The sequence below is a fragment of the Martes martes genome (genome assembly GCF_963455335.1).
Source record: "Martes martes genome assembly, chromosome: 3".
Lineage (NCBI taxonomy): Eukaryota > Metazoa > Chordata > Mammalia > Carnivora > Mustelidae > Martes > Martes martes.
The window spans coordinates 118,954,787-118,982,472 of NC_137890.1; the positions used below are offsets into that span (position 1 = coordinate 118,954,787).

Here is a 27,686-nt window from a genome sequence, read left to right on the forward strand (position 1 = left end):
TGTATAAATTGCTTTATCACTTGTATATAATAATATTTGAATTCTTCTAGAACTAAAACTTAAAATACTTTTTATTTGTGTGTGTGTTCTAAATTTAGTATCATTTATATAGGTGAGAGATTAAAATAAGCTTTATTTTCAGGACCATGTTTGTGAATTGCTGAATACTATTGACGTTTGCCAAGTCTTCTTTGATATTGTAAGTATTATTTTCAGAAAAATTTCCGATTCCTTCTATCTGATTTTCTAATAGAACTAAGGGGACTGAATATTTTTCTTCAGAAAAAAAAATCTGTGTGTCTAGTGTGTGAAATTTTAGCGTTGTTACGTTGGCATATTTTGTAGCACTTTTTTTAAGGTAAGGAGTTATAATGTATTCTCTGTTTTTACTTGTTTATTTGTCACTGGGTATAAGTTTTGCCCATATTGGGAAGTAGTAGTTACTTTTAGTATTTTATTTTAGAAGACCCAATTAAAAGTTAAGTGAATAATATTTTTCTCTGTGAGACATACTTGATAGAATCTTTCTTAGGTATGATAATTTCTAGATACAGGAAATCAAAGTGAAAAATGTCTCCATTGACAATTTAGTTATTCAGTGAATTTTATTACTTATTTGTATAATACTCCTTTTTCTTAGTGAGATTGGCTCCATCTTCCTTCTTATTCTGGTTTTGTTTATCCCTTTAAACTGTCATCGGTTAATCAGTACATTTTTTTCATCTATAAAAGTTTGTCAACAGCACAAAACTGTTACCTGTAACTTCCAAATTTTAGGTATATTTTTGGTGAAAGGAATTAGAATCTTAGAAATGGGGATAAAATAAATATAGAAAATTATTGGCTTTCAGTAGCTGCTGTGAAGATTTGTGTGTGTGTGTGTTTAAAAGTTTTGTAAAATAAGGAGTTAACCTTGATTTTTGTTTTCTAGACTGTAAACTTTGATTTAACAAAGAACTACTTAGATTTGATCATAACCTATACAACACTTATGATATTGCTGTCTCGAATTGAAGAAAGAAAGGCAATCATTGGATTATATAACTATGCTCATGAAATGACCCATGGAGCAAGGTAGACCTGCATTATACAAATCTTTGTGAAATTCTGTTTGATGGCTAACACCTCCCTGAAATTTGGTATATCTGTTTTAAGTGACCGAGAATATCCACGCCTTGGTCAGATGATTGTGGATTATGAAAACCCTTTAAAGAAGATGATGGAAGAATTTGTACCCCACAGCAAGGTAAAGTCTGGTTTTTAGATGCACATAGTAGGCATGTGAGATACAGGGTCAGGAAATCAAGTCCTGTGCTGAGCCCATGTGGTGCTTCCTTAAGATTCTCTCTCTCCCCCTCTTTCTGCCCACCCTACCCCACTCATGCATGTGTACTCTCTTGCCTGCTCTCAAATACATAAATAAATAAATAGGCATATGAGATGGCATAAGGGTGAATATTTAGAGTGATTAACAACTTTTATGAAAAACATAATGGGATGTGAATAATAGCTATGTATTGTTTTATCCGATTGTGAACCAGAGAACTCTAATTAGTTAGACTCCCAAATAGTATTTGGAGACTCAGGGATCATTCATTATAGTTTTTAGATGCGGTATAGGGTATAGAGGTAGTGAAATTTAGTATTTGAGAATGTCTGCTCTCATACCAGACTACCTGGATTCTGATCCCAACTCTGCCAATTACTGAGTATGTAATATTGGGTAAGTCATTTAACCAACTTCATTGTATCTCAGTTTTCTTATCTGTAAAAATGGAATAATAGTACCTACCTCATATGGTTGTGAGGATGATTAAATGAGTTTCTTCACAAAAGTATTTGGATACATAGTATTTGGTACATTTTAGTTATATTATTAATAAAACCTCTTAATGAGAAAAAATTGCAAGAGTTTTGTGAAAATAATTTGGAACGTCTGTCTTTTATAATATATTAAAAAAAATAGTTCTTACTGAAACAATTTTGGTTCAAAGGAGTCTTGCCGTATGGGTTCTCCACAGTAGGGCTGATTCAAATGTTCCTAAGCATATCAGGGAAAGGTATAGGTATCTCATATATCCTCTTTATAGATAAGGAAATTGAGGGCTGGAGAAGTGACACGAGTAGTCATTTGGCAGTAATAGTGGCAAAACCAGAACTAAAGCCCAAGATTTCAGAATCTTGGTTCATTCTCTGAGTGATGAGAGTTGGACATTTTAATAATACACTATTTTGTGTGAATGCCAATATTTTTCCTTCAGTTTTCTTATTCCTGTGAAAATTCTGAAGATGCATTTACAGAAGGTGTGTTTGCAGTTAATTTTTTGTATAGCTGTATTATCCCACCAATTTATATAGGTTTAATGTTTTGAAGTTAGTTGGATCATTAGTTAGAAAGAAGCTAATGGATGGCATCAGTTTTGAAGTAAAAATCAGCATTATAGATGGAAGTGTCAGGATTTTTCAGAGTGCTGAGCATGTCCTAGTCATCTGTCTCTGATTTTGGTAGTGGTTTTTCCTCACCTAGAATGGTCTTCTTTGCTCCTTTCTTGTTTTCTCCATGGATCCGTTTCTGACTTTTTGCCAGTTATGTATGGCCTTGTTTTTACCCACTGCAAATTTGTTTCTTTTCCCACTCAGGTGATGATTTTAGGTAGAATCCCAGTTTCTGTTTTCTGAACAAATCCCATGGTAGTTTATGTGCAGCCAGATTAAAGAATCACCCTTGGGGTGGCTGGGTGGCTCATTTGGTTAAGCATTTGCCTTCGGCTTAGGTCATGATCCCAGGGTGGGTCCTAGGATTGAGCTCTGCCTCTGGCTCCTTGATCTGTGGGGAGTCTGCTTCTCCTTTTACTTCTGCCTTCCCCCCTACCCCCACCTTGAGCTCCCTGGCTCTCTCTGTCAAATAAATAAAATCTTAAAAAATATACAATTAAAAAAATCACTCTTGTACAGAAATTTTAAGAAGCAGAGATGGGGCACTTGGGTGGCTCAGTGGGTTAAGCTGCTGCTTTTGGCTCAGGTCATGATCTCGGGATTCTGGGATCGAGCCCTACATGGGGCTCTCTGCTTAGCAGGGAGCCTGCTTCCCCCTGCCCCCACTGCCTGCCTCTCTTCCTACTTGTGATCTCTGTCAAATAATAAATAAAATCTTAAAAAAAAAAGAAGTAGAGCTAAGTACCAAAGCCCAGTTAAAAGCAAACAAAAAGCAGATGAGAAGAAACATTAAATACCTTGATGATAAAGCTGTACTTAACAGACCAATGGCAAATAGAAGTACAGTAATTTATTAAGATAGAGTACATTTTTTTAATAAGGCATTCTTTGGAGAAATATGAAATATGTTGAGTTCTATTAACACTTAGTCATATAACCCTAATGTTCTGTTATTTCAGAGAGAACTATCAGAGTACGAAAGAATGAAACTAGGCTTCCTACCTCTTCTGAAATAAAAATGCCAAGATTGCCAAACATTTTAATTTCTTTCTTTTTTTTTTAAGATTTTATTTATTAAAAAAAAAAAGATTTTATTTATTTATTTGACAGAGAGAGATCACAAGCAGGCAGAGAGGCAGGCAGAGAGAGAGGGATGCAGGCTCCCTGCTGAGCAGAGAGCCTGATGCGGGGCTCGATCCCAGGACCCTGAGATCATGACCTGAGCTGAAGGCAGAGGCTTTAACCCACTGAGCCACCCAGGAGCCCCTGCCAAACATTTTAATTTCTAAGGAAGCAACATGATTTCCTGAGCTAAGATCTTCTCCAGGAATGCAGAATCTATGTTGCTTTTATGAAATAAAAAAAAACTTGAGAGGAGATAGCTGGACCCACCTCAGATATTATATGGAGCATAGTTGTAATTAGGCTTTGTTGTTTTAGGATGATAGAGTTAGAAACACACAGCAGTTATAGCTGAAATTTAAATGGAAAAAATTTATTCCTCAACTTCCTTTTTTCCTATTTTAATTAGTCTCTTTCAGATGCACTGATTTCTCTTCAGATGGTGTATCCTCGAAGGAATCTTTCAGCTGACCAGTGGAGAAATGCCCAACTATTGAGTCTCATCAGTGCACCTAGTACAATGCTTAATCCTGCACAGTCTGACACCGTATGGTTCTATTTTTCCCTTTTTGAATGGAAATAGTAAAGTTGTTTTTTAAAAAATATCGGTTATGCTGTGTTGTTACAGTTTTTCTTCTAATTGATACTAGCCTGTCAGTAAAATTTATTGTAAGATGCTCAGTAAGTCGTACTGTTGAATTTTTTATTTCTAAATTTTGATGCTGAGTTAATACAATTAGTGTTAAGTATTTTCTTTTAAAAATTAAATGTTTGTTTCGTTCTGGTATAGTAGAAAATTTGGAAAATGCCGAAGATTTTAAAGAAAAAAAAACAATATCACCTCAGTCTTCACCGACTATAGAAAATCATTATATTCTTTCACACAGTAGACCCTTAAACAACACAGGTTTGAATTGTGTGGGTCCACTTACACCTGGATTGTTTTGATAAGTACTATAAATGTCTTTTCCTTAAGATTTTCTTAATAACATTTTCTTTTCTCTAGCTTAATTTACTGTAAGAGTACATTATATGATATGTATAACATAAAATGTATGTTAATTGACCTTATAGGTAAGGCTTCTGGTCCATAGTAGGCTATTTGTAGTTAAGTTTTTAAGAGTCAAAAGTTTTAGGTGAATTTTCAACTACAGAGGGAGAGGAGTTTGGCACCCCTCACCCTCATGCTCTTCAAGGATTGACTGTATTTTCAGTCTTTCCTCTGTGTATATGAACATAGAAATTCTGCAAATGGAGAACACACACATAATTACTGATTCGGGTGAGACTGCATCTACGTACATAAATCATTTTTAACTTGATTAATATATTATCCTTTGGAATATTACAAGCTCTGAAATAGACTTGGGAAATTTAGACTAGACTCTTGGAAATTTATCCCTTACCAGATTGAAGACAGTTTTGCAAAATATTATCTTAAGGGAGATTTCAGGGAGTGTAAATGTGAAGGGGGCACAGCTCTCATTGTCCTTTATGGATTGCACATTTAAATATAAATTATAAGACCTTTATCCAACTTTTCAAATATGTTGTGGTGGTATTTGAGCCATGAATTGAGTAGTAAGAATTTTTAGGAGAGGGACAGTGACTTAGTACAGGATTTGTTTTTTTAGAATTTCCTTAATCAGACATCTGTATTTTCTTTTTAAGATGCCTTGTGAATATCTCTCTTTGGATGCAATGGAAAAATGGATTATCTGTAAGTAAAATTAGTTTTGTAATCACCCCTCAGGTTCTAAGTTTTAGAAAAAATAATGGGTAACATGGGTTACTTCTCTGCCAAGCAGTGCGCTAAACCTTCTCAGTGCCTTACCTCATTCAGTTCTCATACTGACCCTGTCGGGATAGATAGTCTGCTTTATAGATCAGGAATCTAAAGCTTAGTCCACATAGTTAATAAGTGACCAAGACAAAATAACCCAGGCTAATGCCAAGGCTCATGGTATATAAATTGCCTCTCAGAGTGGCTGTCAAACTACATTTTTGTTTTGTTTTTAATGGTTTTTAAAATATTGTATTTATTCAGCTAAGGTTTTTGATTTTGATTTATTTCAGTAATACTATAGTGACTCATGGTTGGCATAAGATACATAAAGGATAAAAATACGAGTTGTGCTCCTGAGAAGTTCACAAACTGTAGGGAAAATAGACACAGTGACCCACAGATATAATATAGAATGAGAATTGCTCTAATACAATTACTTCTATCACCCTGAAGTCCAGTGGCAGAGGGGAATAATTTTGAGCTTTTTTTTTTAACTTCCTCTAGTTCTTGTTACTTGATTTATTAACCATTAGGTAGTATTTGCTGTCTTTTCATTATAGTATGTCTCAAACTACAGTGAAGGACCAGTTTTTCTTTTTTTAATTATTTTGGATTGATACTTAGATAAAATACAGATTACTAAACTACTAAGAACTAAAAGTGAATTACTAGAGTTACCAGAAATAAAGTAATAAAGACACAAAATAAAAACTCACATTTTTAATTATTTGATTCACTTTAGTCTGACAAATAGATTATTACTAGGTTTCTACTCCTACTAAAGGTCAAATTTTTGTGAAAGTTTCTAAGTACTCTCTTTCTTTACTTAATCTTATCATGCCCTGGCACTTTGAATAGCCCTACCACTGTTACTAGTATGAAAGAGAGCACATGCTCCCTATCCTTAGCGTTTTTTAAAGAAAGATTTGATTGATTGATTGATTTATAGTGTGCACACATGCGAGTGAGTGGGGGGCAGAGGGAGAGAGAGAGAGAATCTTGAGCATGGAGCCTGTCTCCAGTCTTGATCTCACGACCCTGAGATAATGACCAAAATTCAAGAGTTGGATATTTAACTGACTGAACCATCTAGATGTCCCTCCTTAGCCATTTTATTAATTATATTTTTTACATTGATCAGTTTTGTGATATTTATATTTTCTTCTATAATGATAGTTAAGATTTTAATCCCTTCTCTTAGTTGACTCAAAAGCCAGTTTTCACAGTTTTGATTTTGCTGAAATGTATTGTGATCCTTGATGGCTGTAGAATAGAGGTGATTAGTAGTTAGGTGGCATGGGTGATCTCTAGAGTTAAAACTAGTTCCGCCAGTCTGTACAGGAATGCTGATTGCAGGTCTTCATATGATGAGCAGGGAAGTGGTTCAGAAGGTAGGCTACCCTAATTGGGGATACAGGGACATAGAGAAGGCAGAGAGATGTGGAATGACCACAGTTGCCAAAATAAGGAAGGTGTTTACTCTGAGTTTTGCTGCTTTCATGTAATTGAGCTTTGAGTAGAGGTAACAGGTTAAGAATTACGTTAAGAATTACCTTAAACTCTGTACTTTTTGACTTCGATACTCATAGTAGGACATTTCTGTAGAAGGTGGTCTACTTTCTTCAGCACTTTGCTTTAGATTAGTTCAAATGTGGTCCCTGGGTCAGCAGCATCACCTTGGAACTTGTTAGATATACAGAATCTTGATTTCTTTTTTTTTTTTTTTAATTTTTTTTTAAAATTTATTTATTTGTTAGAGAGAGAGAGCGAGCGAGCACAGGCAGACAGAGTGGTAGGCAGAGGCAGAGGGAGAAGCAAGCTTCCCGCCGAGCAAGGAGCCCGATGTGGGACTCGATCCCAGGACGCTGGGATCATGACCTGAGCCGAAGGCAGCCGCTTAACCGACTGAGCCACCCAGGCGTCCCCAGAATCTTGATTTCTACCTTAGACCTGCTGAATTAGACTGTGAATGAATCCTAGCAATCTGATTTAAAAAATCATAAGCCTTTCCAGCAGTTCTGATGCAAGCTAAAGTTTGAGGATCACGGGTCTATATGATAGCCTGGCCAAGAGTTATTGAGAGTCTGGAATGTTAAAGACTCAGCTATTTGGAATGCAGTATAAAATAACTTATCCTGGTGTTCTTTTCAGGGTCTATTCTTGCTATATTGGTTGGACTCAGAGGACGCATTGGGAAAGATCTCTTTTCAGCTCTGGAGTTTTGGGTTACTAAGTCCAGTCTCCTTTTAAATTAAATTCTACCTGCTTTCCATCTTGAAAGATATTCTCTAATTTTCTTATCTAGCCCTGGTGTTTTGTCTTGTTTCCAACATTTTTTGTGGCTTAAAAAGTTAAAAAAACTTTTTTTCTGTCCTTTTATTGGGACGTTGGTGGGGAAAGGAGGGTAATATGTAACTTAATAAACCATCCTGATCTTGGGCAGTCGAATTTGAATTACATTACCTTTTTTGATTCTGTCATAAACAAATGGATGTACTAAATTCAAAGGTAATCTATATCTTAAAAAAATAAAACATATGGTACCCCATAATATAACTGCTAATATTTTTAGAGAAACCTTTTGTTGTCAGCAACAATTTTGTGAATCTAAGTATTCAACAAGGTATAAGACACTAAATGAAATCTCTTTACTCAGGGGTTTAGAGTAAACATTATATAAGGCAAGAATCTTTTACAGTCTCTCTTGAGGATTCTTTTTAAGTTTCCGTACATGAATTATATTTCTTTGCTTGTGTACCAGATCATATAATTGGCTTGTGTTTAGGGGTCCTGTTGCATTAAAAATACTTTTATGTGTTTCAGGAAATTTAAGAAAGTTAAATACACGTTTGCACATAAGACTCCACAGTATATGCCTACTTAATTTAAAAAGTTAACTTGCTTGTGTAGTGGCCCTGTTAAAAGAAGGTTGAGATAAGAATAAAAAGACAAATGGCAAGTTGTATGTTAATGATTCAGGAGTTTAGAGGTGGGAGTGACTACTGAGAATCCTAGGGAAATTTGACAGGAAATAGGATTGGTTTGTAACTGGCCCACTACGGTACCTTTTGTATAGCCGGCACTGAGTAAATGTTGAATGAAGGACGGATGAGGTTTTGTGGCCTAGTATGGATGGCTAGAGAGGGCATCCACAAACATATATATGATTATATTTTTGTGTAGGATTTCCAAAGTAGATAACAGAAGATGAAAGAGGGATTTGAATCCGTATACTAGAGAGCAGCATAATATATTGAAAGAATCTTAGACTTCAAGGGTAAATACTTGAGGCTGACTCTAGCTCTGACATGTTAATGGTATAACTTAAGGTAAGTCATTGAACCTTCATTTCTTCAACTATGAAAGAGAAGGATACCATCTGTTTTATCTACTCCACAGAATCATGTGATATAATATATGTGAAAACTTATTTGGTAAACTGTGCATTGCTGTGAAAATGCAGGATGCTATTGCATTTCTTCTGGTGATTTAGAAAAGTAGATTAGTTTTATTTTTCAATTATTTGAATAGTTGTAATGATTGCTGTATTGTGTGTTGATTAGTAACTTATGATCTTTGGCTTAAAATATTTTGTAAAGATTTTTGAAAATGTCTTTTACTCATTTGTTAAAAATGACTTCTTATACTACCCAGAAGCAACATTTCTTTTTCTCATCAGTGTGGGTTCAAAGAACTGATCTTGCAGAATACAGAAAACTGTTGAGAGAAATATTGTTGCTTTCTTGTATGTATATGAATTTTTATCAGTCCCTTGAAATCCTCGATTTAGTCATTATGTTTATATTTCTGAAAAATTTGAAAGCTACTTTGTAACTGAAATAATATAATTTTGGAATACTTTTATCTTTGTATTTACTTGTGTTTTTTTAAAGTTGGCTTCATTTTGTGTCATGGGATTCTGAATACTGATGCGACAGCATTGAACCTTTGGAAGCTAGCTCTTCAAAGTAGCTCTTGCCTCTCTCTCTTTCGGGATGAAGTTTTCCACATTCACAAAGCTGCAGAAGACTTATTTGTAAACATACGAGGGTATGGCATTTTCATTTATCTTGCTTTTTTTGGAGAAGAGTAGGATTATTTTCATTGAAGTTGGCAATAGAGAAGGGTCATGTCATACAAGAAGATATCACCTGTATTATCTTACTGGCCATAGCAAGTTGTTTTTAACAGTCATCCTGATATGGTAGTATTCATATTCATATCATTTTTATAGGTAACTGTAGATTAAAATACCTAGTGTTTCTGCCCTTTCAAAGTTTGTATTCTAGGATAAAGAAGATGTGTTCTCTTTTGCAAATCATGATGTGGAATTAGATATAAATATTGCTGAAAGTACCATATACATTTTAGAGTTTTGACATTTTTGTAGTGCTATTTAAAAGTACATGAATCAGTCGAAAGCTCTTATTTAGTTACAACAATTATAGAAGTCAGACCACGGCACATAAGAAAACATGTTTCCTTTTAATAAGTTATTTCAAGTGACTCATGTATATTAATTCCCTGTAAATCGAGCAGTTCATACAAATTTGTTTCCTTGTAATCTTTAATGCCTACATTTCTTTCCACATGAGATTCTATAGACAGTATATTAAAGACAGGTTGAACTCATACTTGGTAACAATTTTGAAATCTTTTGAAATTAGGACTGTCTAAAATATTCTGGGATCCCCTGTACCTGAAGGTGTTGAATAATTATGTTTGGCTTCTTAGCTTCAGATAGAAATAAACTTTACCTACATTTATTTCATATCCAGTTTAGAAATGTCTTGATGAAATTGAGATGAAGCATCTGTTATTTATTAAAAAATAAAGATCTGTTTAACCTACCAATTTAAGCCTCACATTTTAGTGTGTGTGAGAATTAGAGGTTCCTGGACATCATCCCTAAGTTGTGTTTCCTATATCTGTATCTTGAAGAGGCTAAAGGAATCTGCCCTCTTTCCCCTACTAATTTTTGAAGTAAAATTTACCGACAAAAATGCATAAATTTTAGGTGTCAACAAATTTGTATATGAATATTCTAGGTGATCACCTACTCAAGATACAGAACATTTCCATCGTCCCCAGAAAATTGATTTGTGCCCCTTTTGGTCACTACTGCCACCGTGATTTACCTCCCAGTCCTTTGGTCAAGAGACTGCTGTTTTGATTTCTTTATCTGTGGGTGTTTTTGACATTCTCTCTCTGTTTCTCCCTCTCTCTCTCTCTCTGTCTTTTTTAAAGATTTTATTTATTTATTTGACAGAGAGAGAAAGAGAGCACAGGCAGGGAGAAGCTGCAGAGGGAGAGGGAGAAGCAGGTTCCCCAGTGAGCAGGGGCTTGATCCCAGGCCTCCAGGATCATGACATGAGCTGAAGGCAAACGCATAACCAACTGAGCCACCCAGGCGCTCCCTGTTTCTGACATTCTCTTGTGGTAGTTTCTTGGTCATAAAATGAGGTCTAGTGCCATATGTACTTTACAGCTCTTATTTGGCTTTTATTTTAGGTGGTAGAGTACCTGGAAATATCCCATGGGATAGCTTCTAATTGATTTTCATTTTCTAATTGATTCAGGTTGAAAGTCGTGAAACTTGTATTTTGTTTTAGCATATTGATAGCTTCTCTGTGGAATAGTATTTAAATATATGTAAGCATTTAGAATCAGGTAGTCTATATATTGAGCAAACTTATGTATGATACATATAAACTTAATGACACCATGAGACCAATTGCCTTGATGTTATGCTTTTCTTTTCTTTTTTTTTTGTTACGCTTTTCTAGTAAGAAACTTAACCATATAAGAATCTTGATATTTAGAGTTAAGGAGTCTTAATTTTTTATTAAATCAAGAGTGACCAATTTAAAATCATTAAGTATAAAGGCTTATGAATTATTAAGGACAGTGATTATAGAATTAGTTTATTTTTGACATTTGCTCAAAGAACACATAAATTTTAGAGTATTTAATTTAGAGGTTGGAATTCTTGGTGTAACTGGTTTTAGCCGGGTTGTCAGGAAGATAGTTTTTCTTTAACGTTTTAGAAATTTTGAGTTTTTGTATATAGTATTTATGAAAATAATGTATTTATAGCATTTCTTTTTCAAGTGTTATCTTTAAAGTTTTTGATGTTCATGTCCTGTTTCTTTTAATTTAAAGTAGTCTTATGCTTTCCTGCCCTAGTTTTTTCTGCCACAAAACCCCTATCTCCAAACATTCACTAGTGTTGCTCACTATGTCCTTCCATAATTTTTTTTTATGAAATAGCATAAAAATCAGAAGTAATAGCTTTGTTATTGCTTTAGATTTTTGGAAACCACTGTTAATTTCATTGGAAGTACAATTTTCAATAACTCCATGAGGGCTTAATGAGGTGTATTTAATCAAGATCTACATAGTGAGCTTTAATTTTTTTTTGTTAGATTTAATATAATATGAGAACTCTTTTTCTAAGAAGACTTAACTGAGTACTATAAGGAGCCAGGAAAGGAGGTGGGTGGATTTCTTCCATGCAGTTTTAGTTTGAGGGCCAGTTTTCCTTGTTGCTAGTAGTAAATTTTAATTGACTTTTAGTGTTTGGCTAACTCGTTTTGACTGTTACTGATGAAATTAAGATTAATGTGGTTTTAAATTTTTTTTTCACATAGCTATAACAAGCGTATTAATGACATAAGAGAATGCAAAGAGGCAGCTGTGTCACATGCGTAAGTAGTTCTATCTTATCTGTGGAACTTAAAATCAAGAAGAATTTCTTTCTTTCTTTTTTTTTTTTTTTAAAGATTTATTTATTTATTTGACAGACAGAGTTCACAAGTAGGCAGAGAGGCAGGCAGAGACAGAGAGAGAAGGAAGCAGGCTCCCTGCTGAGCAGAGAGCCCAATGCGGGGCTCGATCCCAGGACCCTGGGATCATGACCTGAGCCGAAGGCAGAGGCTTTAACCCACTGAGCCACCCAGGCGCCCCAAGAATTTCTTTCTTAAAGCATAATTTTGTTGAAATGATGGCAGATTAATGTGTACAAGGTGTGATAGAAGTGAGAGACTTAGAATCAATGAAAAATAGGTATATATCTTTAGTATGTAGTAAGCTTCAAGTTAGTACAGACAGATCTTAAATATTTTTGAAGTGTTGATATAAATGCTCTAAGAAAGTACTGTACAGAGGTCTTTTATTTTAGGTATCATTTAAGTCTTTTACCATTACTATGCTTTTGTGCCAATACTTTGCAAATTGTGATGATTTTTGTACTATTTCATGAAAATTGACATATTTTCACACTCTTCTAAGTAGTATTTACTTTTCAAAGTATGCCTTTCCTGAATTGTAATAAATATCTTATATTAGTAAATATATAGAATAACTTAAAAGTTAGCATATTTAATATCTTTGAACAGTTCTTCAATTTTCTCATGAAAGAATTATAAATAATTTGATATTTCAACTTAATTGATACATATGGTATACTTGTATAGAATATTTTCTCTACTGAACTTAGGTAGAAGTAATATTATTTGAGCCATCTCTATTTCTATAAGCCAGAGAGAAGATAATGCATCAGTGCCACTGATAAAAATATAAAACCACAAGAAGTTTTAGACTTTAGGTTTAGGCTATGGGGTGGATGTTGGGAGTTTAAACCATCTTTATTTATTGCTGTCAGTGTTGTATCATTTTCCTCATGCATATTTTTTCACTTGAATGAAATGCTTATATTATTATAAAGTTATTTTCTAGTATAAATAACATACTTTGAAGTATGTTAGAATTCCTTTCTTGACATACAAATGATTATCACTTCTTCATTGGATAGACACTGTCGTAAGCACATATATGGTGTCATAGCTATCTTTTATGAAACTCTTTCAAAGGTAAGGCGTTCCCCCCCCCTTTATTTATTATATAAAGCAACCATAAGTAATAAGCAATAATTTTTCATAGGAATTTCTCATTCCCATAATCCAGGCTTAGTACTTTATAGACCTTTTCTCTCTGTATTTAAACACCACAGGCACCTTGTAGCAACTCTGTGTAGCAAAATAGTCAAAATAACATTGACCCCTTTCTTAGAAATTGCATAGGATGACTTTATTATTGTCAGATAAAAAAGAGCTTGTTACTGGAATTAACCTAACATTGTGAAAGTGTTGTGTTTCAGCCATTATGGAAGATGTGTTTTTTGAGGCAGTTATCATCATCCCTGCTTTATAGATGAGAGGCTAAAACTAGGAGAGGTGAAACCTAAGATTGCTAGGCAGAGGTTGGATTTTAATCAGTGTCTTCTACTGGGTCCCGGCCAAATTTCTGGTATTCTATATCCCTTACAGTTGTTTTTCTGGCATATATATAGTGTGGGGGGGGGCGGTGGTGGTGGTGCCATTTTTTGTACCTATCAATATCTTAAAACCTAAAATTGGGACTGTATATTTTTCATACTGTGAGAAGTTGGAATACTTAAAACGTTCTGTGATTTTTTTCCATGTTATTATGTGAGAGTAATTCTTTTTAAAAATTGGTATTTCATTTAAAGAATACCTAGTAATAAATATTTATAATTACCTTTTCCTTTCCTCATCTTTTCTGTTTTTGAACAAGAGTGCCAAGAGATCTCATCCCAATATCTTTATTGTATATAGCTCGTTTAGTAAGTCTCTTAGGAATGCAGTTAATAAATTGGATATGGATTATCAGATATTTATTAACTTGTGTTCATTGATTTTTTTGTGGAGATGACAGAAATGTATACATAGTAGAACATTGCTTGCTTTTAAGGATTTCATAGTCCAGTTCTCAAAGTGCTAGGCTAAATGGTATTAAAGTTGGAGAAATTATTTAGAAATGGACATCTAGATAGTGGGAAATACTTTTTGAAGGATTGGTCTTAAAGTTTGGGTAGGATTTTGATAGGTGGGGAATAACAGAATAAACATGGTTATAAAAACAGCATAAGAAAGGCAAGGATAAATGTAGGATTGGAAAGTCCTTTAATGACATACCATAGAAGATACTTGTAGGGGCTTCTTCCTAAAACAACTTTGGAAATTGACTTGAAGTGATAAGTTATTTAATTGTTAATAATGATTTTAGTGGAAACATAAATTATAATGATGTCTTTCCCTATAGTGGTTCAATGCACAGAGAAAGACGTAAATTTTTAAGGTCTGCACTGAAAGAATTGGCTACTGTCCTCTCTGATCAACCTGGCTTGCTAGGTCCAAAGGTAATTGATTTAATTCTTGTTCTACCTACAGGTGCGCCATATTAAAAGGAAAAATTCCATGTGAAGTTTTATTAAAATTTGATTTAATTTCTTAATTATATGTGTGCCATATTAAAATTAAAAAAATATTCTCTGTGGGAAATTGTACTAGAATTTGAATTTTTACTAAAACATATATATAACTGAGAATGAATTTGTTTACTTGATACATATATCACACCTTCCTCCATTTTTCTCACTTCTTACTTATATATGTACTTTTCTTGATACATATCTCCAGGTTTTCTTCTGTATTTTCATTTTTGCCTTTTGAACTTGATTTCATCAGTTCTTGCCAGTGACTTTTCACTTAGAGAAAGATTATGAGTAGGTTTTACTTAGAAGCGTGGCATGAGAATAAGCAATATTATTTATTTCTTTTTAATTAGGCACTTTTTGTTTTTATGGCATTATCCTTTGCCCGTGATGAAATTATCTGGCTACTTCGTCATGCAGATAACATGCCAAAGAAGAGTGCAGATGACTTTATAGACAAGTAAGTTAGCAACATTTAAAAAGTTATTTTTTAAATATTTTGATGTATGGGATGTGGAACTTGGGAACTTGGGGTTAAATTATTTTGAAAGACCTTTTTAAGGGCTTTTCATATTTCATAATAAAGGAATACTTGTAATATATCATTAGATAATATGAATTAGAATGCAGAGTCTACTTTAACTTAATACTAGGGTTTTAATGTTTCCTTTCTAATACTCTAGGTTGTCACAAATTCCTGTTTTCTTGCTATAACCAGTACTATTTCCTTTGGAATTCATTTTTTAAGATGACTTACTATACAAAAATTTAAAAAGAATCCTTCCGAAGTAGAGTTGCAACCAAAGTGTGTGATTTGAAATGTCTATCATTTTAGTCCACAGTCTTTCAATAGGATTTAGATAAATGAAGCAGAGAAATAAGAGCATACAGAAAAATCTTATTTCTAATCCTCTAATCCTCTTTCATTTGTGATTTTTTGATGATGATGTAGTTTATGAGATACGCTAGTTTTATTTTCATTTTGGGTTTTCCTTTATCAACTTTTTTAGTCATAGCTGTTTTGCCGTTGTTTTTTTTTTTTTTATTTTTGTTTTCCATCATGGAAATGTCTTTAGAAAGTAATTGACATAAAATGATATTTAGCAGTGCTTTTTCTAAGAAAAAAATCTTCTTGTAGTAATACCAAAGGCATTTTATATTTTCCTTAATAATGATGAATTTCTTTTTTGAAATACTTTTCTTGAATTTTTTAAAAAGGCACATTGCTGAATTAATATTTTACATGGAAGAGCTTAGAGCACATGTAAGAAAATACGGACCTGTAATGCAGAGGTATTATGTGCAGTACCTTTCTGGCTTTGATGCTGTTGTTCTCAATGAACTTGTGCAGGTAAAAACTGTATCATGCTATTCTCCCTATTGTTCTTTGCTTCCCTTCTTTCTATTAACTGATTTGTTTGCTCAGTATAATCTAGTGCCAAGTGGTGGAGCTACAAATGTAAGTAAGTCATTGTCCTGTTTTGTCAAGGGGATCATAATCTAGAGGGGAGAAAACACTTAGTTGTAGTTGAGTGTAGTAGGTGTTACGCTTAAGTGTGGACCAAGTTCAGAGTGAACACAATGCAGGGAATAATTCTTTGTTTTGGCAGTGGAGGTGTACAGTGACCAAATTATAGAGGACCTTGCAAAAGAGTATAGTCATAAATCAGATTTAACTAAGTTTTAGAGGAAAAGTAGAAGATAAATCCTTTGGCACAGTATGTTAGAAGATCTTTTTATTTTTTTAAATTCATCTAGATGTCCTAATTTGATTAAATGTCCTAATTTTATTTTTAATTTGGATTTTCATCTATTGATTTTTAGTCTTAATTTTTTTTTTTGCTTTCTGTAATTTCTTTATTCAGTCTTTTTCCTTTTAATATAAATTTATTTTATCTTTATTCCAAATAAGCTAACTGTAAGGGAAATGAGGTGTTTTTTTGCTTCATTTTATAAAACCAAGATGTCTTTATACTACGTGTTAGTAAACTAACACGTAGTGTAAAGAACAACACGACTTCTCTGTATTCTAAAACTACTTGTTTCCCAGAGGAATAACCATACTTTGATATCCTGATTTTTTTTTTCAAACGTACTTAAAAGGTGCAAGTAATGGGGCGCCTGGGTGGCTCAGTGAGTTAAAGCCTCTGCCTTCGGCTCAGGTCACGATCCCGGGGTCCTGGGATCGAGCCCCGCATCGGGTTCTCTGCTCAGCAGGGGCCCTGCTTCCCTCTCTCTCTCTCTATGCCTGCCTCTCTGCCTACTTGTGATCTCTGCCTGTCAAATAAATAAAAAAATAAAATCTTTAAAAAAAAATAAAAATAAAAGGTGCAAGTAAGAAAATAAAAAATTGTTCATGTAATTGTTTACCTTGAATTACATATACCTCATAGGTTACTATCCTGCTGTATTTTTTCCTTTATCCACTAGATGGAGCTTAGATGCTTTCTGTCTAGAATGTCTATTAAAAACAGGAATAGAAGAGCTGATTTTTATCCCTAAAATGTTATTACTTTGCTATACTTTTTTTTTAAAGGTTTTATTTATTTATTTGATAGACAGAGATTACAAGTAGTCAGAGAGGCAGGCAGAGAATGAGGAGGAAGCAGGCTCCCCGCTGAGCAGAGAGCCTGATGCAGGACTCAATCCCAGGACCCTGAGACCATGAACTGAGCCGAAGGCAGAAGCTTTAACCCACTGAGCCACCCAGGCACCCCCACTTTGCTATACTGTTATTTAAATAGTTACTACTTACTGGATAAACTAGAGGCTTTTGTGCTATCACAATTTAAAAAATAAACCAGACTCCTGATTTCATGTCATTTTGGAACTTGCTGTGGCTGGTTGGATATTAATTAATAAATGTAGATTTATGTTACATAATATTAAAATTTTTAAGTCATTCCATCTCTTTTGGTGTCTTTTGCATCAATTTGCATCAATTATATTTTATAGTACTAGGGAAATTAATGTTTTTTTTTTTCTGGAATTATAATATTAGTAGCAGTAATACTAGTATTAATAATTGTCAGATTTATATATATATTTTTAAATATTTTATTTATTTGACAGAGAGAGATATCACAAGTAGGCAGAGAGGCAGGCAGAGGGGGGGGGGAAGCAGGCTCCCTGCTGAGCAGAGGGCCCGATGCGGGACTTGATCCCAGAACCCTGAGATCATGACCTGAGCCGAAGGCAGAGGCTCAAACCACTGAGCCACCCAGGTGCCCCGTCAGATTTATTGATAGTATATTTTATTACGTCTGTGCAACAATCCTCAGAGGTTAGGTGTAGTTACCATTTGTTGATGAAAAAAGAATTTACATAACTTGCTCAGTATCATAGAGTTCATGAATAATAGAGCCAGTATTTGAGTGCAGGCTCTAACTCTAATGCCCGAGCTTTTTATACCCTCTTCTGTTGTAAAGTACATGCATGGTGTTTTTAACCATTTACTAGGATTTAAATTTAGAACTAAGATTAATCTGTTAATATAGTTCATTGTAATGGGTGTTAAATTTTTTTATTGAGGTAAAATATACGTAACATACAATTTTCTTTGCTAACCATTTTCAAGTGTACAGTGTAGTGAAATTATGTATGATCACATTGCTGTGTAGGTTTTGAAAATTATACTATTTGTGAGCTAAGCATCCACTTTTTAAAAAATTGTATTATTCAGCATCAACTTCAGATGCAGTTTTTAAGGTACTCATTTTTCTAGCTGACTTGAGAGGGATCTTTTGGTCCTAATTTTGTTGAAGTATAATTTACACACAATAAAAGTCATCTATTTTCAGTGTACCATTTGAATTTTGACAACTGTACATCCATGTTACTACTGCTACAGTCAAGACATGGAAAGTTTCCAACACTTAAAAGTTTTTTTGTGTACCTTCGTAATTGATTCTCTCTCTAAACCCCGGGCAACTGTTCATCTGTTTTTTGTCACTTTTGCCTTTAAAAACATTTTTTCTCACATAAATGGAATCATATACTATATAATCTATTGTTTGTGATTTCTTTCAGTTAGCATAGTGTTTCTGAGATTCATCCATGTTAATATATGTATCATTTCATTCCTGTTTAAGGCTGAAAAATACAGTATGGATATACCAGCTTGTTTATCCATCTACCACTTGATGGACCTATGAATTATTTCCCCAGTTAGATGTTTTTAACATTATTATTTTTTTTTTTTTTTCAGAATCTTTCTGTTTGCCCTGAGGATGAATCGATTATCATGTCCTCTTTTGTTAACACTATGACTTCCCTGAGTGTAAAACAAGGTAAGTCTTCCAAATAAAAGCATATTTTCTCCTAATTAGATTTTCAGATTTGATTATTAAGGGGGGATTTAACAGTTAATTTTTCTAGACTCATTTATTTTGGACACATTTACTCTGTTTTCTTTTGTCTTTGCTTTGTTCTCTCTGAAGCAAAGTTGCCAAAATAGGTGTATAATGATGTTTATAAAAATAATGAGAATTTTGGCTTGAAATTTCTTATTACTCAGTAGGTGGGAAACCCCCCCCCCCAAACATAATGAAGTATATATGTGGTCTAAGCATCACCTATGACAGTAGTTGGTACCACTGATGAAATTATATTTAAATTATATTTTAAAAAGTACTAGGCACTCAAATAGTATCCTATTTAATTCACATCAGTTTTAGAAAGCTGTTGTATTTGGTAGATTTGAAAACTCAAGGTTTGAGAGTTAACTCTATTTTGCCAAGCTCTAACAGGTATTAAGTGTACCTACTAGTGCAGGGACTTTAAGTTCAGGTCTGTCAATCCCAAATGTTGTATACTCGACTGCCTCTTCATTATTTGAATACTTCATTCCAGCAGATTGCTATGATGTTTCAGTGTTGTAATCTTTAAGTAAAAGATATCTAAAGCCTTGAACATTTCTGAGTAATAAATACATTTTAGTTTAATCAATCTTTATCACACTTAAGTGAAGTTATTGTGAAGTTGCCTGGTGATACTTGGTGTATAAAGAGTTACTTTGAGGAGTTTCACCATGCTGTCCATAGCTTCTGTTTATAGGATTTCTCAAGCTCTCTTCTAGCTTTTTTCAAAATTGGTATGTAAGCACACTGAGAAAGAGTTTAGGAGAGAAGTCTATACTTTACACTTCTCTTAGCATAACTCCCTCCTTATATCAACATCTTTATAGGATTTGAGAATGACTTCACTCTCTTAGCTATTCAATTACTTTTGTTTTTTTAAGTGTACAGTTTAATAGTGTTTAGTATATTCACATAGCAGTGCAGCCATCTCTAGAACTTTCTCATCTTGAAAACTGAAACTCCATAGCTATTAAAGAACACCTCCTGTTAACCTCTTGCCCCTGACATCTACCATTACGAGTTTGACTACTCCAGGTACCTCATAAGTGGGATCATGCAGTATTTGCCTTTTTGTCACTGAGTTATTTCACTAGCATAATGTCCTCAGGGTTCAGCCCCACTATAGCATGCGTCAGAATTTCCTTCCTTTTAAAGGCTGAATAATGTACCACATTTCTTTCATCTATTCCTCTATTGATGGACATTTGGGTTGCTTCTGCCTTTTGGCTCTTGTGAATAATGCTGCTTTGAACATGGTATGCAAATACCTCTTTAAGACTCTGCTTATAATTCTTTTGTGTATATGGCCATAAGTGGAATTGTCTTAGATCTTAAATTTTAAAACTGATTGTATATTCGTGAAACATTAATTTGCTTTGTAATATTTTTTCTATTATTGTAGTTGAAGATGGGGAAGTATTTGATTTCAGAGGAATGAGATTAGATTGGTTTAGATTACAGGTAAGAATAACTTAATTTTCATTGTCATTCCGTTTGGGTAATGAATATTTTAGCTAACATGAAAATACTAATAAAAAAACTCATTGTTGTATACCTGTTGAAAAGACTAGTTTTGTGTAACTAACTATAGTTTTTACCTCATAGAAGAAACAGTTTTCTTAATTTAGATATAATCAACATATAACAATATATTAGTTTCAGGTTTACAACATAATGATTCATTCATTCATACTCCAACATGATCATAAGTCTAGTTAACATCTATCGCCACACATAGTTAGGAGTTTTTTTTCTTCTGAGAACTTTTAAGATCTACTTTTCTTAGCAGCTTTCAAATACACAATACAGTTTTACTGATATAGTCATCATACTGTACATAACATCTCCAGGACTTACTTATTTTATAACTGGGAGTCTGTAACTTTTGGTTACCCTCAGCCATATTGCCTAACTCTGGCTCCCCACCTCTGGCAACCAGCAGTCCATTGTCTACTGTGCATTTAGTTTTAAGTATTTATTTGTTTGTTGTTTTTTTTTTTTTTAATTCCACATATAAATCAGTTCATTTGGTCTTTGACTTTCTGTGTCTGACTTTCTTCACCTAGTATAATGCCTTCTGGGTCCACCCATGTTGTCACAGGTGGCAGAATTACCCCATTCTTTTGTTGAATAATATTCCCGTGTGTGTGTGTGTGTGTGTGTGTTTACACCACCATTTCTTCATCTGTTTATCCATTGATTGCCACTTAGGCTATTTCCATGTCTTGGCTGTTGTAAATAGTGCTGCATATGAACTTGGGTTTAAGGATATCTTTTTGAGTGAGTGTTTTCATTTCCTTCAGATAAATATCTAGAAATGGAATTACTGGATCATACGGTAATCCTAATTTTTTGAGGAGTCTCTATACTGTTTTCCGTAGTGGCTGCATCCATTTACATTCCCACTAGGAGTGCATGAGGGTTTCCTTTTCTCCACATTTTTGCCTTGTGTTTTTGTCAATAGCTTTTCTAATAGATGTGAGGTGACATCTCATTGTACTTTTGATTTGCATTTTCCTGATGATCAATGATGTTGAGCACCTTTTCATGTTCTTGTTAGCTATCTAGATCTATCTAGATGTCTTCTTTATGAAGGAGCAAGAACAAGCATCCAGCTCACAGGCTGTAGTTTACTGTCCCCTGATGTAGTGCCAAAAACTTCATTTTTCTGAAATGCAGAAATAAATGGTAGTAGACTTTAAAAGTTTTCATTTAATATATAACTCACATAAATAGTTTTAGAGGACTTTTAAAATTCAAGCTTAAAATCTTTGTATAACTGTAAATTTCATAATGAAATTTAATTCCCTGTAAGTTCTTCTAGTAATTATGTGAAAACTGTGGCGCAGTTTTTCAGTAACTGAATATTCTTAAAATATGTATATTTTAAAATAATAGTAGTATGTTCTCATTATAAGATGTCAGAATACCCAGAGGTAAAGTAGTTTGTACTTTTCCCACTTTCATACCTCAGAAATGCTTTTAATAAGTGGTTTATATCCGTTTAGGTGTTCAAATAACAAATGGAATTGTACTATACACACCCATGGTTCTGCAACTTAAATTAATTTTTATTTAATTAAAAAGCAAAAACAAAACCAATATGTGTTGGTGGAAGAGATTTTTATATCAACCCAGTCTCAGGAAGGACTCCTAGAAAGAGCATACCTTTCTATTACCTGAGGTAATTTTGCCCTTAGGTTCCTTCCAACCTCAAAATACAAAGGCATTTTTCTCACACTTGTTCTTTGTTCTATGGTTATGTACTTTTGGAGATGATTTTATAAGTGAGGCTACAAGTATTAAGTAACTTGCCTGAGTTTGCAGAGTTGGTTAGTGGGAAATCAGGGAGGAACACTTAAAACACCACCATCCCAAAATATTAAATGTGTATATATAATAGGTTTTTTTTCCCTTTAAAGTTTGGGTGCCTGGGTGGTCCTGGGATCGAGCCCCCCGCATCGGGCTCCCTCCTCTGCGAGGATCCTGCTTCTTCCTCTCCCACTGCTTGTGTTCCCTCTTTTGCTGTCTCTCTTTGTCAAATAAATAAATAAAATCTTAAAAATAAAGTTTAGATATTAACATTTTATTTTAACAAAAGCTATGAAACAGTATAGAAGTAAGAGCATATAAAATGAAAATAAAAGTGAAATTGCTGTGCTACAGGATGTACACATTTAAAATTTTGAAAGTCACTCATCATCAAAAAGCTTTAACTATTTAAGTCTCCAGCTGTCAGTTTGTGAGAGTGCCTAAACATTTGGGTTCAGAAAATTTTAGAGAGATAAGGTACATTTCAAATTTGCCCTTATTAAATACTTTCAGGATTATTAACTTACTCATTTGAAGGATTCACTTGAGAATTTATCTGTGTTTAGTCATATGGCAGAATATAAAACATTTCTGTAGCATTAAGAATGTAGAACTGGTATATCTAAGTTTTTTCTAAATTTTTATGAGATTATTATAATAATATCACCTGCTATATGATTCTTTCATGTGTTGTATTCTTGCTTTTATTAGTTTGCTAGGGTTGCCCTAACAGAGTACCAAAGCTGGTAGCTTAAACAACAGAAATTTATTATTTTATAATTCTGGAAGCTAGAAGTCCTAAATCAAGGTGTCAGCTGGGTTAATTCTTTCTTAGGGCTATGAGGGAAAATCTGTTCCAGGCTTTTTCCTAGCTCCTGGTAATTTGCTGGCAAACTTTGATGTGTTTTGGCTTGTAGATGAGTCACTCTAATCGCATTATCCCTGTCTCTCTTTATACAGTCTTCTGTGCATATCTCTGTGTCCAAATTTTTCCTTTTTTTGTAAGGATTTCAGTAATAATGGATTAGGGTCCAATCTGAAGACCTCATTTTTAACTTGATTGCTTCTGTAAAGACCCTGTTTCCAAATAAGTTTACATTCTGAGAAACTGGAAACTATGACTTCAGCATATTTTTTGTGGACCCAATTTAACCCGTAACATTGCTCATAATCATGAGTGGGACATACAGCCCCTTTCTACTGTATAACTCTTAATTTTTAGTGACAGTGCGCTAGAGCATACTAAGGAAGAAAATAGTGGGGAATATAAGTAAGCCAGAGAAGTCTTGACTGAGGGAAAGGATAAAAGTCCAAGTTGTGGGGCAGTAGCCAGAATCCAGAACATTAGCATGGGTGATGAAGAAAAGTTCCACACCTACAGACTAGGCCATAGGATACCAGAAATAAAATATTGAGCAGTATTATATAATTTGTAGAAGAGTACAGATCCTCTTTGAATGATGTTATAAATCTGGCTGTGGAGACAGGCATTAAAGGTAATGAAAAATTAAATAGCAGTTGAAAATTTAAAAGATTACCTTAAAAGATGCTGCTGGCAGAATATGATTATAAATTAACTGTAGTTTTCTTAGAAGGAAGAAAGCTTTTTTCAAGTTGAAATTGCTAATAATAATTTTATAGAGAAAGCATCATTTTGCCCAGACATTGAAAGATGGGTAGAAATTGAATAGGAAAATAAGCTTACACAGAAAAAGGGCAAACAATGGGGAAAGGACAAGTAAAGAAACTTTTTAGTGTTAAATATTACTACAAGAAGGAACAAATCTTCACAAGAGCGATGAATGATCTGACTCAATGATCAGATACTAGGATAAGAGTTCAGTATAAGCATGTGGCCAGACAGGTACACAGTTCTCTAGATATCAGTAATTCTTGAGTAGTGCAGGACCAGAAGGGTAAGCCTTTGGGAGAATTTTAGAATTGCTTTTTGCCTTCACTGGAGTCCTAATTTAATCCTTAAGTCATTGGTCTTTTTTAGGTCATTTTGATTTTTCTCCTTTTTTCTAGTCTTTAAAGAAGAATTCTTTGTCCATGTATTCTTTGTCATTTTTTTTCCTGCTTCCTCAGGCATCTCATTCCCTTATGTATTCCCTAGTCTCTTAATCATCTTTGGTTACTTTCGAAAATTTATCTTCTTCCCTTCTGTCATTAAATTTACTTAGGTAGTTCTTACCTTACTTTTATTTAAACCTTTTTTTTTTAAATGACCTGTTTTTCCTTTCATTGTTGTTAAATATTTCAAATGAGTCTTTTACATTAATTTTGTCATTTTGTCACCATCTATATTGTAGCCCCTTGCCATTGTAGGGGCTGAGATTTGATTTTTTTCCAGTTTACAAGGAAATAATTATTTAGTCTCTACTGTTTGATGGAAATTGGCAGAAGACTTGGAGCCCCTGCATCAAGGACAAAGGATTTTATTTGTTGCACAGGAAGCAGCATGAACATCGACATATATGTATCATTTTTTTTCTCTTGCTTCCATGACCCAGATGAATGCTATGTATGCAGTCGGTTTGTGTTGCAGCTAAGGAACATTGAATTTGATGAACCCTCTATTGTATCAACAGTAAGCATACTAGCTCTTTGATCCAGAGGTAGATACTGCCTCATTTCCTCAAGTTTGGCAGCTGCAAGTACAAAGTACTTGCAAGTACAAAGTACAAGTACTCTGAGAAATGGCCTGAGTAGTGAGTACTCAGAGCCTTGAATTCTTGCATATTGAAGATGTGTAGGCACGCATGAGATCCATGAAGGAGTATCTCACAACACCAGAATCCTGGCCATCATTCATAATTCTTCTGTTGCCCGCCTATCTAATGATTTCCCAGATGAAACTTTTGAACTACCACCATTGTAGATGAGACCATCATAATCCTGTCTGGATTATTGCCACGACTGCCTCCTATTCCCTTTCTGTTCACCTTTCCCTAGTTCCCTCCTCCACATAGAATAATGTTTCTAAAAGATTTTATTTATTTATTTGACAGAGAGAGATCACAGGTAGGCAGAGAGAGTGAGAGGGAAGCAGGCTCCCTGCCGAGCAGAGAGCCCGTGCGGGTTTCCATCCCAGGACCCTGAGATCATGACCTGAGCCGAAGGCAGCGGCTTAAACCACTGAGCCACCCAGGCGCCCCTAGAATAATGTTTCTAAAACACAAATTGACCACTGCACAGAACCTTTGGTTCACCAAAAGGTTTAAATTCTTTAATGTGGTTTGCAGGGGTCTGCATGATCTGGTTGAATCTCTTCTTACACCATTTTCTTTCTCTTCTTTTCATTTTAACTGTAGCCACAGTGAACAGTATTTATTTTATAGACACTCTTTCTCTTCTTGTTTTGTGCCTTTCCGGAATGCCCACTGTCCGTGGACAGATTTTTCCTCTCTGATTTGGTACTCTTATAATAGAATTTATTTTCCTGTAAACCTATCGTGATGGTTTTGGTTAAGTTCTATCACATTGCTCAACCTACACTAATTTTTACGATTTTCATTTCCTTTCTAGAATTCATCAATTAGTATAGTATGTTTTAATTACTATAATCTAAAACCTCAGTGAATTAACATGTACAATATTTACTTTCATCTGAGTGTATCACCTGTATTTTTTCTCTCAAACTAGATTGAAAATTTCTTTTGGTAGATCTAACTTGACAATTCACTGTTTTATACTTTTGATATTATAACTTCCGTTCCTTTGGGGTTCTAGATGAATGACCCATATATTAGATTTTACTTTATTGGCGGTAGTATTCCTATTTATTTAAAGAATTTTTTGGTAGGAATTTCAAGTTTGAGTCACTATTGACAGCTTTAAAAAGGTGATGCTACTGATACAACGTCAAAATAAACATCAAAAAATTTTTGATAATGTGGTTTTTTTTCTCTGTAGAATGTCAAGGCTAAAATCATTGGTCTTTGCTTAAACTACTTTTGTTTTTTACTTTCACAGGCATATACTAGTGTTTCTAAGGCTTCACTTAGCCTTGCAGATCACAGAGAACTTGGAAAGATGATGAATACAATAATTTTTCATACAAAGATGGTAGATTCCTTGGTGGAAATGTTGGTGGAAACATCAGATCTCTCCATATTTTGGTATGTGGTAATTTTTTTTTGTATCAGAATTTAACATTTTTAGTATGCAAAGGTACCTTTGTTTATTGTTTTTATGATAGTGTTGTCCTTGAGACCATTCAGTAATAGACTTTTTTTTTTAATATTTTATTTATTTATTTGACAGACAGCGATCACAAGTAGGCAGAGAGGCAGGCAGAGAGAGAAGGTGAAGCAGGCTCCCAGCTGAGCAGAAAGCCCGATGCGGGGCTCGATCCCAGGACCCTGGGATCATGACCTGAGCTGAAGGCAAAGGCTTACCCCACTGAGCCACCAAGGCGCCCCTTTTCTTTCATCTCTTTCTCCCCACATAAGGTGGTCCTTGAAGGGAGTTCAGGTCAGGTTTTTGGTTTTTTAGTGTCTACCATAGTAGGTGTTTAATAAATGTTTATATGAATAAATGAACTTGATTGTGATCAGACTAATAAAGAGTAGGACCAGGTTTCATACATAAGTATTCTGGCTCCAAAGCTGGGCAGTATCAGCTCTGTATCTTCTTCTTGGCTTTTTTTCCTGTGTGGAAGCTAATTGGAGTAACCTAGTGTGTCCCTTTATTTCTACAATGCTGAGATAATCTCAGTGGATAGTGGTAGTTGTTTGTGTGTATTGAAAAGCTGTTATTACAAACAGCTTCTCATTTTTTTATTTTTGAAGATACTCCAGTCCACACTGATTTGGGCAGTTTGTTAAGATAGCTTTAATTAGCAGTATTGCAAAAGAAATCCAAATCACCAGATAGGGAATGCATGAGAGGTTTCTTAAAAAAACTGAAACAAAACAAAACAAACCAAAAAAACAAACCAAAAAAAAAAACCCCTGAAACATAATTTGTCACTGAAACAAAATATATCACATGTCAAATTTGCAAGAATTTTAAGATTATTTGGAATCCTCTACTGTTAATCTGACTTGAAAAGAAAATGGAACATTTTATGTTTACATGTATTTGAGCTACAGAAAGGTTCCTTTTGGTAAAAGAAAGCTACTGCAATTAAAAAATCCTGTTCCCCTTCCTTGGAAATAAAAATACTTTGAATAATGTTTAAAACTTGTGATTTTCAGTCATATTTAACTTTTATCCCTAAGTAACTTTTATCCATTTTTTTCTCATCACTTTCCTATTTTATCTGTTACATCCAAAATAAATACATGTTTACTACTTCTGGTTGTCTTACTATTCCAAGGTGTACTACATTTTATTAACTCATATTCTTTTATGTTTAATATCTCCAAAATCG

At 34.1% G+C, this 27,686-nt stretch overlaps 1 protein-coding gene across 1 annotated transcript in view; it reads left to right on the forward strand.

The window, feature by feature from the left end:
- NCKAP1 (NCK associated protein 1) overlaps positions 1-27,686 on the forward strand; it is a 101,470-nt gene that overhangs the window by 35,280 nt on the left and 38,504 nt on the right. Inside the window, exons 4-16 of the mRNA XM_080798642.1 lie at positions 143-199; positions 932-1,074; positions 1,156-1,246; positions 3,968-4,105; positions 5,230-5,278; positions 9,238-9,394; positions 11,995-12,051; positions 14,468-14,564; positions 14,993-15,099; positions 15,858-15,990; positions 18,847-18,928; positions 20,400-20,458; positions 26,285-26,430. Of these exons, the coding sequence (XP_080654768.1) occupies positions 143-199; positions 932-1,074; positions 1,156-1,246; positions 3,968-4,105; positions 5,230-5,278; positions 9,238-9,394; positions 11,995-12,051; positions 14,468-14,564; positions 14,993-15,099; positions 15,858-15,990; positions 18,847-18,928; positions 20,400-20,458; positions 26,285-26,430 (1,316 nt within the window). The remainder of the gene's footprint in view (positions 1-142; positions 200-931; positions 1,075-1,155; positions 1,247-3,967; positions 4,106-5,229; positions 5,279-9,237; positions 9,395-11,994; positions 12,052-14,467; positions 14,565-14,992; positions 15,100-15,857; positions 15,991-18,846; positions 18,929-20,399; positions 20,459-26,284; positions 26,431-27,686) is intronic.